This window comes from Monopterus albus, unplaced genomic scaffold (genome assembly GCF_001952655.1).
Source record: "Monopterus albus unplaced genomic scaffold, M_albus_1.0 scaffold113.1, whole genome shotgun sequence".
Taxonomy (NCBI): Eukaryota; Metazoa; Chordata; class Actinopteri; order Synbranchiformes; family Synbranchidae; genus Monopterus; species Monopterus albus.
The window spans coordinates 1,495,629-1,514,060 of NW_018127993.1; the positions used below are offsets into that span (position 1 = coordinate 1,495,629).

Below are 18,432 nucleotides of genomic sequence, written 5' to 3' on the forward strand. Positions count from 1 at the left end.
TCCTGCTGACAGCTGTGCCCTTTCACACGATTATAGACAGGAAGTTCTGCTGCCACGACTGATTTGGTGTGATGCACCTCAGTGAGATTTACTCACAACAAGATCAAAAAGGGCCACAATCTTAAGTCCTCTCCGATGCTATAAATGATCCAACCACCTATAATCAATGTGCTTTTAGAAAGGATTTTGGACTTTAATGGAATCTGCTCAGGGTTCTCTAAAACTGTAGTTCACACCTGACTACGACTGCTGAACTCAAGCCAAAATGACTGGACACATTCACCGCATCCCGTCAAAACAATCTGGAGAATGCAAGGCATTTCCAGGCATTCATCATGAAATACAGCTGATCATTTTAAACTTGAAAACAACTCCTACACAATTAAAACAAACAAAAGGCAAGCGAATGATTGTGGTGATGTGAGCTGGTTAATGTGTGTGATCTGTGGACACCGTCATATCTTCTTAAAGGCACTAGGTGGCCTGATTGAGTAAGCAAGCACCGAGTGAGTGACTGTAGTCAATTAAGAACACAGATATGAGACAAAAACTAGCAATAATAATAATAATTACTATTATTTTAGAAAAAGTCCCTTAACTTAGAAATAAAAAACTAAATCTAACATAATCCATTAGAGGTTAATAGAAAACCATGCCTGCCACAAAAGTGTTTAACTTTGCCAGAGATTGTGTGTGTGCAGATGCTTGCAGGTCAATAACTGTGGCTGTCCTCTCCAGTCCACATGTCAAAGCACAAAACACGGATATCGCTGGGGGTTCAAAGCTGGGAACAAAACTAAAGACAAAAAAAAAAAAACTGTTGCTGCTGATTGCATCTACTCTTTTTATGACTTACTTTGAAAGCTCTTTGGGAGCTGGAAATAACTGCAGCGCTACAAAATGGCATTTTATTTGCATCATGTTTGAACACAACCTTCTGACAGGTCCAGTCTTCTTCTACAAGGCTGGGCACAGCTGGGTGGCTCCTACAAGACCACTCATTTCCCCCTCTTATTCAGGATTACCTCAGTGTATTCCTGTTTAGCAAATTAGTAAGGCATTTTTCAAGACATGTTAATTTAAAAAATATTTCCCTTCTTTTCCTCTTTGTGCTGTTACAAGCAAGCATGTGCCGGATGAAGAATATGAAGGGTGTACATATGACAAACCCCCCCACTGCTATTCAGATTTCATATGTTTGGCTACCTGAATGCTTTAAATGCTACCTCACACACACGCTTCATCAGTAGTAGACAGAATTGTCAGACAGTGCTACAACAAAGTTATTAGTGCACAGAGACTGATGCACTTACTTGTGGAAAACGGAGAGTGTAATATGTCGGCCTTCAAATTATCGTTTCTTCTCTGAGGGAAGTGATCCCTAAAGTACAAAATCAATTCAGTTATTCGTGCATTATGAACTGACAAGATATTCCAGTCATGATCTTTTACCAACAAACTAAAAGACGGAAACCCTCATGACCTCAGCCCGTTCATTATAAATGAAGTACAGAGGTGTAATCTGTTATTAATCTCTGCTACATAGTTGTTGTTTTTTGGACAGGAAGATGGTACATATTGTCCAAGAACTGGTGTTAGTTGCTTTTAATCATTTTTCTTTGCTGTTTATTATCTGGCATCTTGGGTTACCTTCTGCTAGCTAGTACAAAATAAAATTATGCGTTTCATATCCAGTGGCTTCAGGCCTTAACCCAGTCCCAAAAATCTTAACCACATGTCAAAGAATTACGGATTCACTTTACCGATATACTCTCAAAGGTTAATGCACTAGCAATTGAGGAAGTCAGCAGTGCTGGCTCTCACCTCCGAGTTGGCATCATTATCTCCACATAAGACCTGCACTACAAAGCCAGCAAATGACAGCCCAGCATAACAAGGCTGGTGGATATGCCTTGAATGTATTTATGTTAATTTGGTCTTGCTGTTCTTAGAACAGTGTGTTTGTAATGTTTAATCATTTAAAAAAAGACTCAAATCCTTAAATGAGTAGGGCATGGGATGACAGAGCAGTATTCTGACACTTGAATCACACATTGCAGTGCCAAGGTCCTGTGTACTGATAAAAACTTTAAAACAAACATTTTACCTGGTCGGATGCAGCTCAGGTATGGGCCGCAATTCCTTGGAAGAGAGGTGCTCTGCCACAGGTGAGTCAAGATTTGCTGAACCATTGCTTAGTCTGTCACTACTTTCATATCCAGATTCAGCTCTCTGGATCTTCCAGTTGTCATTCCGCATCTTCAGGGTCACTGTACCCTTCGACCTGTCCCTGTCACCGTAGCCGTACCGGCTATCTGAGTCCAGCGAGCTCTGGCTGCCAGCAGTTTCGTTCCTCTGCTCATCCTCATAGATGGTCATTAGGCTCTTGGGTTTAGGCTCTTCCTGGGTTCCCCATGTAAAATCTCTGTCCCGGTCATGGGAGGGCGACTGACTGATGGGTCTTCTTTGGGGGCTGTGCTTCCTTTGCTCTTGACTTGAATTAACATCAACAGTGCGTCTTAAAACACTGTCCACATTTAGCGCCTCCCGTGTGGGCTTCCACAGGCGATCAGGCTTGCTGCGGCTGTTCCCTCTACTTCCAGGACGGGAGTCTTGGCTGCTGTCAGTGTCATATCCGTTAGAAAAGTGGTCCAGTCTCCGGCTGCGATGGCCACTACTGGCATTGGACACACTGGGTAGCACTTGGACACTAGAGTGAGAGCGAGAGCATTGATTGGAGGATCGACCACCAAGGTGGGGTGTTCTCTCAGGCCGAATGGGACCTTTCCCTTGGCTTCTGTACAGTCGAGTCTCCAGGGGTTTTCTGAAGCCATTCTCTGGAGGGGAAACAGAGCGGGTGTAGGTCCTGTCCTTGGCTGGATCTGAGTTTGAGAGAGAGATGTTTCATGAGGACCCGAACAGCAAAACATTCTAACAAGATACAGCAAGTCATTTATTTGAGAAGGTAATAGATTAATAATGTTGACATTTTTAATTCAAGCATGTTTTTAATCTTTTGAACGACAAATCAAACATCACAAATGTTCCTTCCCTCCAAAAAGCCAAGTTTCCCAACAAACTGAAGCCAATTCTTCAAGCATTTTCTGTGGATAGAACTTTCCTGCTACACCTGATTCCAACAAAACCATGTTGTGATTATCACTGCCGAGACCCAAAATTGCCTATCAACACCGAGACACAGCTGTGCTGAAGAGCACAGCAGGTTGGGAAGAAAGTGAAGGAAGAGCATGGTGCCAACAGGGAAACTGACATTAATGTGTACAGATGACAGGAAGGTGTAAATTACGACCATCAGGAGTAGACTATTCTTCATGGTGTGCACACAGAGGGATGCTAGCTTGTGTCCAGACACCCACACAGACACTGATGATTGCACTACAGTGTTATGAGTATTTGGGCTTTCCAAAAGAACAAATGACATGTCTGCACCTGACAGCGTGGTACGGATGTGTGTCAGCTATTTCAAGGACACTTGCAGCTATAAAAGCCATTCTTAAAATATACAGCCCAACATCCTTCCTGGAAACTTGTTCACTCACTGAACTACATGGCACTTGCACTTCCTTGTCAACACCCTCCAGAAGTTGTATAAATGAGTGGAACAAGGTTAAAAAAGTAATTTTTCTCACATGGAAGCAAAACTTCTAATGTGCAAGTCCTCATTTAATATGTGCATTCTAATAACCTAGAGCTGACAGTGCTTTAATGAAAGGCAATGTGCTTTGCACCAAGTCATCATCTAAATGACCAGGAAAAGTGATCTGAGGTTATGTTTCAAGGTACAAAAAGTGAATTTAGTATTACACTAACCTGTCAGCCCTTGGAAATAAGCCCACAAGATGGGGCTTCTATTGCTTTGGATTTTGCTGACTGTGGGCCCAGTTAAATTCCATCCATCCATCCATCCATTATCTATACTGCTTAACCTGATGAGGGTCACGGGGGATGCTGGAGCCAATCCCAGCTGACACTGGGCAAGAGGCAGGGTCCACCCTGGACAGGTCACCAGTTTATCACAGGGCTGGCACTCAGACAACCACACACACACCCACACTCACTCCCACGGACAATTTAGAGGCGCCAATCAACCTAACCGTTATTATTTATTTATTCTCTGGGGCTATCCCACAGTCTGTGAGCAGCACAGTTTCCTAAGCTTTTGCTGGGTGCTTTTTTGGGGTATGATCTGTGCTGCAGTAAATTCATACTACTCACATTGACTGTACTGTGACCTACAACCCCGCCATGGCAATGGCACCATCTTCCTTCAGCCTACTGCATTCAGTCATAATGGGAGGTGCGCTTGGTGCTAAGACAGGCTACTGAAGCTGACAAGGTGGATTGGGAATTGTGCTACAGTTGTGCTCCATAATCTCCATAATAATACACCTGCGACCAACCTCTGGAGTGGGACTCCGGCTCCCGCTGACCACTCCTGTCAGGTTGCCTTCTGAATGGATGCAACCCCCGAATCTCCCCTGCTTTCTGGGCAACTTCTCGAGAAAGCTCTTTGATGCGACTCCTGGGATCATTGGTGCCAATTTTCACTAGAAAACAGCAAAAAGATGTCATATTTCCCAATGAGGTGCAAGTGCCATGTACTATGATGCAATTAATGCAAACTCTGCTGAATCAGGTGGGAATTCCCACCACTGAGACACCGTTAAACGTATTTTTTAGCCCAGTGTACATGTATATATCAATTGTGACAACATCCTTTTCCTCGTTGCTGTTTTCCACCTCTTGTCTCCAGCACCCCCAAGGCATAGAGCAGTTGCTGAGTGTGTAGACAGAGGCCAACTTTACAGCACATCATTGTGCTGATGTGTGCAGTACATTTTCTGCTACATGAGGGGGAAGGCACTGGCGTGGAAACACGGCCATGCAGCGGCTTCTCTCCCCCGTCTCTGGCAGAGATTCACTTTGAAATGCATTGATTAAGCACAGCACTGGAAAACAAGATCATACTGTGGTCCTGTTAGCTGTCTGGGATTTCAACAGGAAGCACTGCGAGAAGAACATGACTTAAAAACTAAGGTTTTTTGTAGACTATGTTTTGGGGACTCCATATTTTTTCAATAAAAAAGTGCAACACTTGACAATGTGATACATCAGAGCTTAAAAACAATGTAAATTCTGACTTTGGTGCTTCAGGCAGCTTTTAGTAGCTACTGGCTTAAGTATGTGCAGAACTGGCAGCTCTTTGTGAAGTGTCTCCTCAACACGGGTCCCTATTCCCATCTGTATTATTAACAAGGCCAGATTTAACTTTACGGAGAAGCCACTGGTTGCTATGCCAGATCTGTGCTTGTCACTACTCTGTGGACAAGCATATTTATAAATTAAGCAGTCTTTCAAGGCCAAAACATCCAACCACCACACAGTGTGACTCATCTCTGTCTGAATGTTTCCTTACTCTCTGCATAACATGTCATTTCCACCAGAACTTATTATGTGTCTAAACCACAGCTTTGTTTGGATTCCTGTTTATAGTGTTGGAACAATTTCCATAAAAATGTTTCATCTACAGTGGAAACAAGCAAAATATTTTACAGATCTTTCCACCTGATTACCTCAAACTTCTGCAGCACATACTTCAGCATCAATCTTTCAATTCCCTTGCTGCCATATTCTCTCCTTTACCTGGTCCCCGCCCTGCACTGGTCTGATCGCTGCCCCTGCTGAAGGCACCCAACCGAGCATTCAGATTCTCCTTGGTGAGGTCCAGCTTCTTTGGGGTGGACACTGGAGACTCGAGGCCTGTGAAGGAGAAAGCAGTAAACACATTAGAGAAAAGAAGCAGACCTTAATATTTAAGTTGCATGGTAAAACAGCACCCGTTACTAAGAAACTGAATTTAAATAACAAAATCCACATAACGTTCCTCTTGGTTTTCAGAGGATCATGCAGTTCGGTCTGGCACCCCGTCAGTTTTGATGACCAGTGAGCGGCTGCCACAGCTTGAAGGAGCTAAAAGCCTCCCCAACTAAACAAATCCAGGGATATATAATCCAACGCAGAGATGCTCAGATGTTGTAATCAACAATTTTTCATTACTGCCTTCAAAGACAGCTAATATGTGATTTTAGACACTGCTTTTTTTGTTTTCTGGTGTTTTTTCTGAATTTGATTCAAGATGATTTGTAAATAGACAATTTTATTCACAGTTTATTATGTGCTAAGGGAGTAAAAGCTCTGCTTGAACAAACCACCACCACTGCAAACATTTTACATTAAGCAAAAACATCACATCTTTACTAAATTTCCATCCACACATACTCCAGCTGCTACACCATCATCTCAAGCTCAAGGTAAGCCTCTAAGTCTGAACACCAGAAACCCTTATTCCTTTCACATCCTGGAAACTATAAAGCATCTGCACACCTCAGCTTCGTGTTAATGGGTGTTTTATGGTAGTATTATAATCAAATCGGTCACTTGGGATGGGATTATAGTTGGGGAATGCAAAGAAAAACTAAGGTCAATGACACTAATAACCAAGATAATTGCAGCTCAAAGGAATTTGATGTTAATTACCAGAAAAGGACACTAAATCAACACCTCATCTGACCCCGATACAGAAGCAGGATTCTGAATCAACCCTGACACATTATACCTTGCACTCCCCCACTGGCAGGGGTCTTGTGCTGGGAGTGGCTGCTGGTTTGTCTCGAGCCATCATCCACAGTGATAGCACTCCCATCTGGGTTGGAGTAAAACAGGAGGAGAGGCTGGAAGTGACCTTTGATACATTTGGTGACTACATCTTTCCACCTGGTGCCGACCTAAAGCAAAAGGAAAGGAAACGCTAGTCAATGCACATGTTGGTGCAGATATAAGCAAATTAGACACAGGAATGATTGGCTCTGTGTTGTACAGTACTCAGTGAAACAAAAAAAAAGATTTATAGCATCTTTCTGTGTTCATTTGCATGTTTTCTTGGGGACCAATCAATTTAAAATAATTAAAGAGGGCTTAAACTGTTGGGTTTTGCTTATGGAGTCTTTTCATGTTTCAGCAAATCCTGCTTTTTCTCAATGTGCAAATTAAACAGTCACTGTCCAAATTCAAAAAGCAGACAAAACCAGCTTTCTTGTGACACCATCTGTTTTCATTTTACAAACCAGTATCACAGAAGTTTGTTGTAAAATTGCAAACGAACCACTTTCCACCAATACCCAGCTCTAGTGGCATCACCAGATGGTCACAGCGCCAGTCGATCTTAACCTAACACAAAATTATCTGCCGGCTTTTAAAATTTACTCCAGCAACTTTAAAGCAAAACCGCACCTTTACTGTTCATGTTCTAATTTGGGAGTGAATATAATGCACTGGAGCCAAATCGCATCATAATCACATTAGCTAAGCTGTGTAAGGTGCATGTCTGGCCACAAAGGCACCACCAAAGCAAGCTGCAGGCTAACAGATGCTTGTGTGCTCCTTAATAAAGCAAATTAGGAGGAAAGAGGGGGGAGAAGAAGACAGGTGGAGGGACAGAAAGATGAAACAATGCAAAAAGATAAAAGAAGGAATGCTGCAGAGATAGATAAAAAAAAAAAAAAAAGGTTACTGACAAATGGATTGTGGATCACGGAGGATGTCCAGTATGACCTCCAGTATACAGTTACTGTAGTCTGTATGTAAACTACTATGAAATGCATGTACTGTAATGTGTAATCAGCCAGGCTGTAATGAACTTGGCACTGGCACAGACTAAATGTAGAGCTATGACACAACTCTGAAGCCATTTCACATTAGCTACATTGCTGTAGCTCCTCTTCTTCAGGCACGGGGGGGCTGCACACACAGCACAAGCTGCTGATGGACTGACACAGAGCCCGTCAGCCGCTGCACCACAGCCCACAATGAAACTGGGAGAAGGTGAACACGCATGTGGACACCACTGAGATCAATCCAATATTAAGAAAAAGAATGGACGAAAGGATTCATGAGGTATATACTATATACACACACAAAGCCACTTGGCTGCTAAACACAAACACACATAGACCTCTTTCACACACACAAATTTACCTTGCAGCTCAGCATTCTCAGTGGCTTTTCAATGATAATTTACTGGTTAAGCTTCACTACTGCAGTACTTTGCAATGACAGAGTTGGAGGAACTGCAGTAGAAACAGGGTAAGGGGTTGGCTGGTTAGCCGACTCTCCAGTGCAATAAGGGCTCGTCAACCCAAAGGCTCATGAAGAGACATTCAATGTAGCCCTTATTGGGCGATAAAGTGGTGATGGAGGCAAGAGACTGAACATCGCTACTCTTTGCTGCTTCTTGTAAAACAAACCAGATGTTATCAACTTGTATAAAAGGTGCACTTTCTCACCTCTTTTACTGTTGCATCATCAAAGAAGACCCATTTGGAGGACTTTGTGTGGAAGGCGAAGGCACAATAGTGGCGGCTGGTGTAGCAGATCATCCCCACGAGCTGAAGCTCTCCTTTTTTGGCTTGCTCATCTGTCACCCTGTAGAAGAGCTGTGTACACACACACACACACACACACACACACACAAAAATATACACCAATTATAGGTTAAGGCCTGAGAGTGTGAATACGGGCTGGTTTAAATCAGTGCCGTCATGGCAGCTTTTGATATCCAGACTAATGTTACAGCGGTCTGTAGTTTTGACGGCCTAAACAGCAATGTTTTATGTAATTGTGTTTCTTTTATAAATAATGTAAAAAAATATCAGAAACAAAGGAACAAACTCAATAAAAAAAAGTAGGTAATAAGAATAAAACGGGTGCAGCACTTAGTGGTGGTATGAAACAGTCACTTCTTATTCCTCCACAGCCAGTTCTCTATCTCCCTCTTTCAAACAATAGATTTCAGACCCAACGGGGTGGAGGGCTCCCATTAGCACGTTAAAGTCACATGAGCCACTCCCTTTGTGACACACTACAGGGGAGGGAGGTCTGACAAATTCTAACGGTAAGCTCTGAAAAAGAGAACAAGGAAGCTGTCAAATAAACAGTCGGAATACTTCACTAATGAAGTTACGCAATGAGTGAATAAGAACATTCTGATCTGAATGTGAACTTCATCCAACAGTGGACAGATATGAGGAGGCTGTGGAGGAAGATTCACTGAGTCATGTGCCCAGTTTTTTTAACATACATATTTCTTGAAAACACTACAAACACCCTAAACATAGACATGTATGGGGGGGAATTTTATTGAATAAAGAAGGAAAGCACGCCCACATTTGTGATTAAGAAATGTGTAAATACAACAACAAAAGCAGTCACCGTATTTTCCCCCTATCTCAGTGACATCTATTCAGCTCACATGTTCCCTCACACAGAAAAGCACACAGACGAGGGGAGGGGCATTTGACAGGCTGACCAAGGCCAGCAGGGGCTTTTTGATCAGTGGCGCAGGCCAGCTGGGCACTGGGTGTTGACTGCTTATGCAACAACCCTGACTCACAGAGAAATAAATCCTCACTTTATTTGCCACATATGTTCAAATGCACCAAAATAAACTGACCCTAAAACAGCAAAAAAAATAAATAAATAAATAAATAAACACATTCCAAAAACACACTGACAGGCAGAACCAAGTCATTAGGCAACCTGTGAAATTTTCAATAAAATCCAAGTATATTTTGTCATGAAACATCTTTTCTTCTAAACCTTAATCTGACCACGTCCTCCGCCCACACTACAGAACAAAGGTTCAAACTAAAACTACAAATAAAATGTAAAGTACACAAACTCACTGCAGAGAGACTGAGATGGGGCCCTAAAAAGCGGATAACATCCTCAGTCAGGTCTGACTGCTCCGAGTCCCAGACGAAGCCTATAGTAACTATTTCTGGAGAGTTCATGAGGACCCGTCGGATCCTAATTCTCTGACCACAATTGCTCTGGAAAAGAAAAACAAAGACACAGAAAATGAGTAATACCCGACTACAACACCGGCTAGTCATTAACAATTCATTTCAAACACAAACAAATTTTAAAATTGCTCACCAAATGTACATTTACTGGAGAAAATTGTGGCCAAATTACTGAAGAAAGGCCGGTAACATGAATGTGTTTTTTTCTGAAAAGTTGCAATATTAAAAGTCACTTACCGGACAGTTACGTACGTCTCCTGTTGTACTCACTGTTTGTAACAGTTCCCCAAATGACTCGTCTTTGCGCTGAAGACTCTGTTGACTGAGAAGAGATGCAGGAAAGGGAGAAACGGCCCAAAGAAAGATCGTGTGAGGAAGCCAAACAGAGAGACACAAATAAAGATTAATGTATGTGGAGGGAAAACCTTGTTGTGTGTGAAATGTCAGCTTAAACCTTGTGACAAACTAAGCAAAAACAGAGTAGCATGATACAGTGGAAAGGCAAAGAAAGTTTCAAATTGCCTGTCCCTTACCAAAGTGCAGTGGTGGAGACATAATGCACCAGCTCTGTAAATGGTAGTGGATCGGAGGACGCCCCACAGCTACGGCACACAGACTGCAGAGGGGAGAGTCGGACACCACGGGGGTACAGACACACACACACACACACAGGTGAGGTTTCAGCACACACAGCTGCTGCTAGTGCTGCTAATTATCAAGCCAGCAGGTCGTTTTCCAAAAGAGTGAGGTCAAAAATAGTCACCGTGCTACCAACAGATAGACGCTTGTTGTGCTGCTTTCCTTATGCTATAAGCTGTGACCATCCTTGTATGCCTCCAACTCAAACAACTGACATCATCGGCCATCAAATTTAATTTAACATCATCGATTTCCCTCTGAGTGAGGCAGTCCTCATTCAGGCCTCTGATATTTGCTGGATTGGCTACCCTGAAGTAGAACAAAATCCACCGACTGTGCCCCTAAAGGATTTAGTCCAGAGGTGTATTATCGGTTTGATTCAGAGATGGCACAACTGGTTTGGGACAGGGACAGTCAGTGATGGGCATCGCAGCCACAAGGCAGGGTGATGTGTGTTGTGCTGGAATTTGTCTGTACACCATCTGTGTCTGCCTCAGCAATGTGGAATCTGACCAGAAACACCCTCCTCATTCCACTTGGGAAACCTAGTATCAAAACATGACGGATTGGATTTGTACTTTCTCACACAGTGATTCATGTACCTGTCTGTGTGCGTGCATGCACCGCTTAATCCTAACATTGGCTGGTGTGCATTTGCCCATTACTGTGGAGGCTGTGGAAACGCACTACATGAACTAAAACATCTCCAGCAAAACGTTAAAAATAAAAACTTTCTCGTGAGCACAAGGAAATGTGTGATGTGCACCAGACATCATCTGTGCACAAGGAAATATCTGGTTCTCACCTGGAAGTAAAAAAAAAAAAAAACAAACCCAAAAAGAAAAAGAATTTCTCATGAGCACAACATATTTTCTGTTGCCCATGAGAATGTTTTTCCCACTCATGTCCTCTTAGAGGCTCTGTTCCTTTTCACAGATTGGTGCAGCAAAACATATTATGTCCCAAGTAAAATAAAAACCACTGATTAATGCTTTCTAACCTGCTCATAAAGTGACATAGCAAACTTCTGATGCGTGATGCAAGACTTTGAAGTGCAGGCGTCTGTCTCTTCAGACACAATGTGCAGGTGGATCCTCTCCAGTATGTTCTCCTGTGACAAAAGAGGAGATCTGTCAGGTATGGAACAAATCTTTCCAGATCTGATGACGTAAAGCAACTGTGAGGCGACTGTGGTTCAGTAGGTAGAGCAGACGTCTCCCAACATCCACATGTCGAAGTGTCCTTGGGCAAGACACTGAGCCCCCAAGTTCCCCCCAATGGTTAGAACCACCGGTGTGAGTTGGCGCCGCAGATGGCTGCCTCAGTTCTGTACCAGAAACAAATTCCTTTTGTGTAACATACTTGGCCAAATAAAGGTGATTATCCTTAAACTGCTTAACAAGCAGGTATTTCCAAGAACCAACCTGAGACAGATGTTACATACCAACCTGATTCAGGAGTCATATTACAAACCTGACTGCAGAAGGAACATGTTTAAAGAGCCACTTACTTTTTACCCCATTTTAGCTCCCTCCTGCTTCTATGGAGGGTTTGTCAGTTTATAAAATATTAAGGCAAAAAAGTATGCCTGCAAAGGTTACATGCACAACTTCACAGCCTGTTAACCTGACACTGGCCAACTCCTCATATAAATTCTCCACCAGCAAGCTACTGCCAGTGTAATACATGGTGAACGCTCCAGGGCAAAGATCCATGTGGGACTGAGAATGAAGACAGTCTATAAAAGAGAGCAATTTTGGCATATAAGCTTTGGTCTCTGTGTAGAGGAATTTGCAGACTAAGAAAGAAAGCTGTTTTCTAACTTCACTACATGGTAGGTTTGTGAATAAGTGCTTAATTAGGAACCAAACTGACTTGATGTTTTTGTACTGTGTAACCCAGTGTCCAATGCTGTGTAACTGAACTTCCCAACAATCACTGTTGAATAAAATCAGGATAGATGTGTGCTCCTGGGGGATCCTGCTACTGAGCAGAAGTTATCAACAGTGTGAGAAGAACTAATTAAAACTAATAGACACAAGAAAACATGATTGAAAAATTAATGATTAAAAAAATGCTGCAGGATCTGTTTTACATTTGATAGTAGGAGTCAAAATAAGACTAAAAAACAGTTAGAGAACAAGTTCTGGCCAAAAATGCTTTGGAAGCAACATGTAAAAATGATGAAGGTCACATAAAATGGACTCAGACAGACAGAGAGGTTCAAACAACTCTGGTGCTTACATAACCTGTCAGGATGATATTTAGCTGCAATGTGGCAGGAGTTGATGGGAGGGGGGAGGACAGAAGCCCTTCCAGTGACCTTACCAAACAGTTCATTGCAGTGCATTACCCAAATTGTGTGGCAGGGTAACACACAAACATACACACATCCCTCTCCATACACTAGCCCCCCCCCTCCGAGGGGAGCTAGGTTGCCACAGGAACTTACAAAGCACTCTGCGGCATCATCCATGAAGCCCAGCTGGAAGCGATGCTCGTCCTTAAAGGTCTCTGCCAAGGCGACACGCAGGCTGTCAGAGGGCAGGGCTCGCTCCCGACTCTGCTGGAACTGGGAGAAGATATCCTGAAGAAGAGAAAAAGAACTTGTTTGCACATGAGCTGTGGGACATTTTGTTTATTTAGAGCGCTTGCTTCACCTTCACTGCTCAAACAGTTTGAATGTGACCCGACGAGTCGCCACATCCCTAAAACAAATAAGAACTACACAGTTACTTCTCAGCATTAGCTCCTATTAACTATGCTTCTCATTGCTCCCTACCTTTAATGCACAAAAGATGCATGAGTCTCCTAAACAGAAGTGTCCAGGTAGCTGCCTGAAGCTGCGTCTGAAGATGTCCAGGTGCCATAGTACCTATACAAGGGACAGAGGAGGTGGTGATCAGGACTGTTTACAATAAAAAACCTTTGTATCTGAGCACTTTCTTACAGACACAGTTAACATACAAACAAAGTCATCAGCATCAAAAACTTAAGAACACGTACACAGGTGTTATGTTAAGTGTGAGGCATTGAATTATGTAAGAGAACTCAGTATCCTCTGAGCATTAGGCCAACATCTACAAAGTCATGAGGATGAGGAGTGGGCGAGAGGAACAACTCCCTCACAGAAACAAAACCGAAGGCAACGATCATCTCCGACCATCTCAACCTCACACCCTCTTGAGTCACAGTCTCCAAGAGTGACCTCACTGTGGGACTGACTGCAATAATGAGCTAGTTGCCAGCTAGCATCCCACTGTCAGAAGCAACCTTCACATACATTAATAAACAGCTGTTAAGCTCTGACAAATTTAGACAGTGACTGAGCTTTGAAAAGGAGGAACAGAGCAACACATCTATAAATCCAGTGACACCAACAGTAGCGGAAGTCAGGAGAAGCTTAGACTATAGTGTTGACACTATCTACTATCAACAAACAAGCAGCAGCACAGACCTACCTGCACAGCGCTGTTGAGGAAGCAGCTGTTCTGGCCCGGCTCGTTCAGGAGTCCTTTGGTGGGGGCCAGAGACAGCATGCTCCCCGGCTGGTACGATTTCCCCAGGTTGCCCCCCGGCCTCCTGAAGAACTTGGCCCATGCCATTGGTTAGTGGATCTACACCTTTAGATAAGTGGGACGGTCAGCTGACAGGGCGGGTTGGAGCTGGGATCAGATCCCCTGGCCCTTCAGGTTAAGTTAATCCACAAGCTGCAGCAGCTGCCCTACTAAACATGGGCTTCTAGTCCATTTCTGCAGCTCACACAAAAGACCTTTTGCTTTCTTTGCTAATTAAAAATGTTTCCAAAAAAAAAAAAGCTGAAAGTCAATACAAAAAAAAAAATAAAAAATTACAACCCGAGTCTTCGTGCTGGGAAGCCTCTGATGATCAGTGGTTTAATACTTCTGATAAGATGTGTAGTTAACCACATCGGACGGCATCTCTGCCATCTTGTATTTTGATCCACAACACATTCAGAGAGGATGGGCTGCTGCAGAACAAGCTTTCCCACACGGTCCTGATGCTGCTACTCCACAGAGGTTCACCCATAGTCAAGTGTCCAGGCTGGGCAGCTAACAGAGAAAAAGAAAGAAGACAACAAGGTTAAATGAGAGTTAATGAGAGGACATTATGAAGCTCATTATGAGTCAGTACGTCTTCAAGGAAGCATTTATTATTTTCTAGCAACTTTTAATTGCTTTTGCCACTGGACAACATGTTGGTATTACAATGATAATGAAGTCTATAATATCAGAGCAGCAGACTGTACAGTACAAGTGAGACGACAGCTGTTCTAGGCTACATGTCACACTGGTCTGTTTAGACAAACAGAGCTTACACATTAACTTTTACAAACACCCTTTGCACTGGAGATGAGTCAAACTAAAGCCGGCACATAAACAGTCAAATGCATAACAACTTACTAAACAGTGTAGGAAATAACAGCCATTTAAAAAGGGCCAAAAGATTATTTTGAATTAGAGTAAATTCTGCATAAACATGTCGACTATTATGGAGCTTGTGTTAATTTTAACTGTACACAGAATAAAAGGAGTAGAAAGAGCACAATACAACAACACCCCTCAAACAAAAGTAAATGAGGGTGCCTAAGGTCATGTACTTAAAATTGTTTATTCATTTACAGAAAAAAAAAACATGGACAACAATAGGAAACATAACAGCCAATTCTCAATGATGGAGACTTATCTGCGCTGCTGTTTCTGGATGATTATGACTAGATTTTAGGGTTTTAACTTGAGGTTGAGACCTCAAACTGTTGTCAGTCAGCAATTTGTCATGATTCCTTTGTGTCCCATCTTGTCAGTTTGCTCAGTTACAAAAGGCCGGCCTGACCCAGTTTGAACAGCAGACACCATTATAAAAAAAACACTGAAGATGCAATTCAATTTATAAAACTTGCCGTCCATGCAGCTTCGACAACATAGTGAGCAGCACCAACAAAATCTGCTGTGAACGTGCACTGGGCACCTCTGAACAGCCTAATGAGAGCGTTGATGGATGAATAGGTTTGTGCTGAGTGAAGCAGAGGAAGCTGTGTCTAGGTTTTTACATTAGTGCACGCTCCAAGTGGTACATACAGTCATAGCCTGTGGGCCCTGATGTGTCTGCTGTGATTGTTAAAGAATATCCCTTTAAGTCAATCTAAATTAACTTTGTCCTGTGACTTTATGGAAAACTGAAATCACGACAAAGCAGATCAACTTCCAGCAGCAATGAGCAACAGTTCTTTGATTCATTTTGTCCTCTCACACCAAATTACTGTCCTACTTTGCACAAACAATGAAACTTCCTTCTTGCGACAGTCGCCAGAACCACACTAAGTTTCAGCCAAAACCAGTTGGACCACATTCGTTCTGACGTTTCAGGAATCCTCAGGAGATAATGTTGCAAGAGAGCTTTACAGCAGGTTAAAGGCAGAACAGAAGTCGTGTTTACATGTAGCATTTAATTTGATCTTCACATGATTAATCTACACATGCTATTGTCTCCGCCTCTATACTTTTGTAGCAGCATTCCTGAACAACTACATAAGCTCAGAGTTGCATAAGGGGGCGGGTTTCAGATTAGTTTCAGGGCTGGAGGGCCAAGTGGAAAAATGTACACTCCACCTGTGCAGCCCACCTGCTCCGGTGAAATGACATGGTGGTGGTCTGTGTCATCATGAGCTGTCTGAAGACACATACCGCCCACAATTTGTTTGCATGTTTTGAAATGGAAAAAACCACAATATTACTTGTCTTTCATTTTTTTTCAATAAAGGGAAATTACATATGATGAGCCTGAATGTTTCTGTATAATTCATAGTTTTATTCTAATAATGCTATAGTCTTATTGATTCCTCTGTCTCATCTCTTATTAACTCCAACTTTTATATTTATCAGCAAGCAAAAACAGCACCACACATCCTCATGCCCACATTACTCACTGTCAGTTTGATGGCACGGAGAACGAAGCCAATGCTTGTTTTGCATGGTGGCATTGCTGACAACAGCGAGAGTAAACATGGCTCCAGAAATGTTAGTGCATTATAGTGATCCACCTGAAAAGCTCCCAACCTCACTTATGTTAAACAATCCGCTAGTCCGAGCATGACCGGCATTTCCTGACCACACTTGTGGAAGATTATGTTCCGCTTGAGGGCAAAAAGCATAATTTTTCAACACAGGGAAACCATCACTGAGGCTGTTACTAAAAAGAAAGGGGGAGAAAAAGGCACTTTAGGCTTATCAGATTAAGCACAACACCTTTTGTCTGACAACATCCTGTTACAGGGAGTACTCTATGTAGTGTTTGTACTGCAAGACAAAAACACATTTTTAAACATGGTTTTCATTCTGCGTTAGAGTCCAGAGAGGTTCAAGTGACATATCCTCTATCTAACCTAACAGATACAAGAGTGATGAGCTGGAAACAACGATGCACAGTGTCTCCACAGGTGGCTATGCCAAAATCAACACTTTTACTGCATTTCATATACTGATGCTTTAAAAAGACAAATATTGAGAACAGATCCTCAATTTCAACTGAATCCAACCATTTGACTATCTGCTGCACTTATAAACATAGGTGGAGGAAATGAGTCACCTGGCTGGTGACAAAACTGTCCCAAAGCCAGGTTACATCACTTCCTAAGTACACTCTGGCTGGTGAAACCCTGTGAATGACATCACTTCCTTCAGGTTGATGTGTACAAGTTCATTTTATGTTCGTACATAAAAAACCCTCTGGCTTCATAAAGGCCATCTCACAAAGCAAGTTACTAGTTATCTGTCTTTGATAAACCCAACACTGGTCATAGCTAATAAAAGGCTCCAGTGTGGTTTTCCATTTCTGAAAGAAGTGGTGTTCAATCACATGTGACACTGATCAAGGTGAAACTATTGATCCTCGTGGGAAAATCAGGTCAAGACTGCAGCAAAAAGTCACGGTCAGTCAAGTAAAAGATACTAAATCTATACACACCACTTACACATAAAAAGCACCAGCAGAAAAAACAAAACAAAAAAAAAACCATGCTTTAACATGCAGGTGCCATTTTTTACCCTTGAGTGGCAAATTAGTAGAACATTTTCTGTCTGTGCTGCAACACTGTTTCTGCTGTTGGCGCGGAGGTGCAGGAATATGTGGACAAAATTACGTGTGAATAAATGATTTAATCAACTTTTCCAGCTAATTATTTTCCATCATTTAGTGGTGTCACTGTGGTGACACTTGATGGACAGTATATGAACTCATATGCTGCGCTGCTGCAAGAATAGCCAAGAAATTCACTGCAATTAATATTCATATGTACATTTTATCAATGTTAGACTGTTCATATGTGACCTTATAAAAATGGTGACCTTAGATATTAAATGCTGTAAATATTTTTATTGCATCTGTAAGTCCCTTATTTAGCACAGCAGTGAAGCTCAGTCTGAACTCAAATCATCTTCATCAGACTAGACACCAATTGTGCGTTATGAGAAACACAAACTTTTCTTAAAGTAAAGCACATCAAATGCCCATAACTACTCAAACACAACACACAGAGTAAAGTCAAACATTTACTGCTATGAACACAAGTTAATAATAGATGGATCGGCTTAATAATAACAAAAGAACAGTAGTGCTAATGTACTGCACTTGATTAGTGATACATAACAAAACCTAAAACCACTCTCACTGCATTATGGCTGTAATACAGCTCTGAATGGAAACCAAACAAAAAGAGAAATATCACTTTTTCCTCTCAGCACCAGTACAGGAAGTCCAGTCTTGTAAACAAAGGCTTGCTCAGACTTGACGAGCAAGTGCTGGGTTGAAAAAGTAAGACTAGCACCTTGGACGAATCGGCGAAAGACTGGTTTGCATCAGCAGCTGTGACACATGTGAGACGCAGACATATTTG

The 18,432-nt window shown here is 42.3% G+C and overlaps 1 protein-coding gene across 1 annotated transcript in view; it reads right to left on the reverse strand.

Moving 5' to 3' along the window:
• usp53a (ubiquitin specific peptidase 53a) overlaps window positions 1-18,432 on the reverse strand; it is a 26,062-nt gene that overhangs the window by 4,652 nt on the left and 2,978 nt on the right. The window contains exons 2-14 of the mRNA XM_020611445.1: window positions 13,982-14,593; window positions 13,303-13,395; window positions 12,973-13,107; window positions 11,521-11,631; window positions 10,415-10,497; window positions 10,119-10,203; window positions 9,762-9,908; window positions 8,364-8,513; window positions 6,638-6,806; window positions 5,665-5,781; window positions 4,422-4,568; window positions 2,108-2,882; window positions 1,314-1,381 (exon numbers count right to left, since the gene is read on the reverse strand). Coding sequence (XP_020467101.1) covers window positions 1,314-1,381; window positions 2,108-2,882; window positions 4,422-4,568; window positions 5,665-5,781; window positions 6,638-6,806; window positions 8,364-8,513; window positions 9,762-9,908; window positions 10,119-10,203; window positions 10,415-10,497; window positions 11,521-11,631; window positions 12,973-13,107; window positions 13,303-13,395; window positions 13,982-14,125 — 2,224 coding nt within the window. The 5' untranslated portion in view covers window positions 14,126-14,593. The remainder of the gene's footprint in view (window positions 1-1,313; window positions 1,382-2,107; window positions 2,883-4,421; window positions 4,569-5,664; window positions 5,782-6,637; window positions 6,807-8,363; window positions 8,514-9,761; window positions 9,909-10,118; window positions 10,204-10,414; window positions 10,498-11,520; window positions 11,632-12,972; window positions 13,108-13,302; window positions 13,396-13,981; window positions 14,594-18,432) is intronic.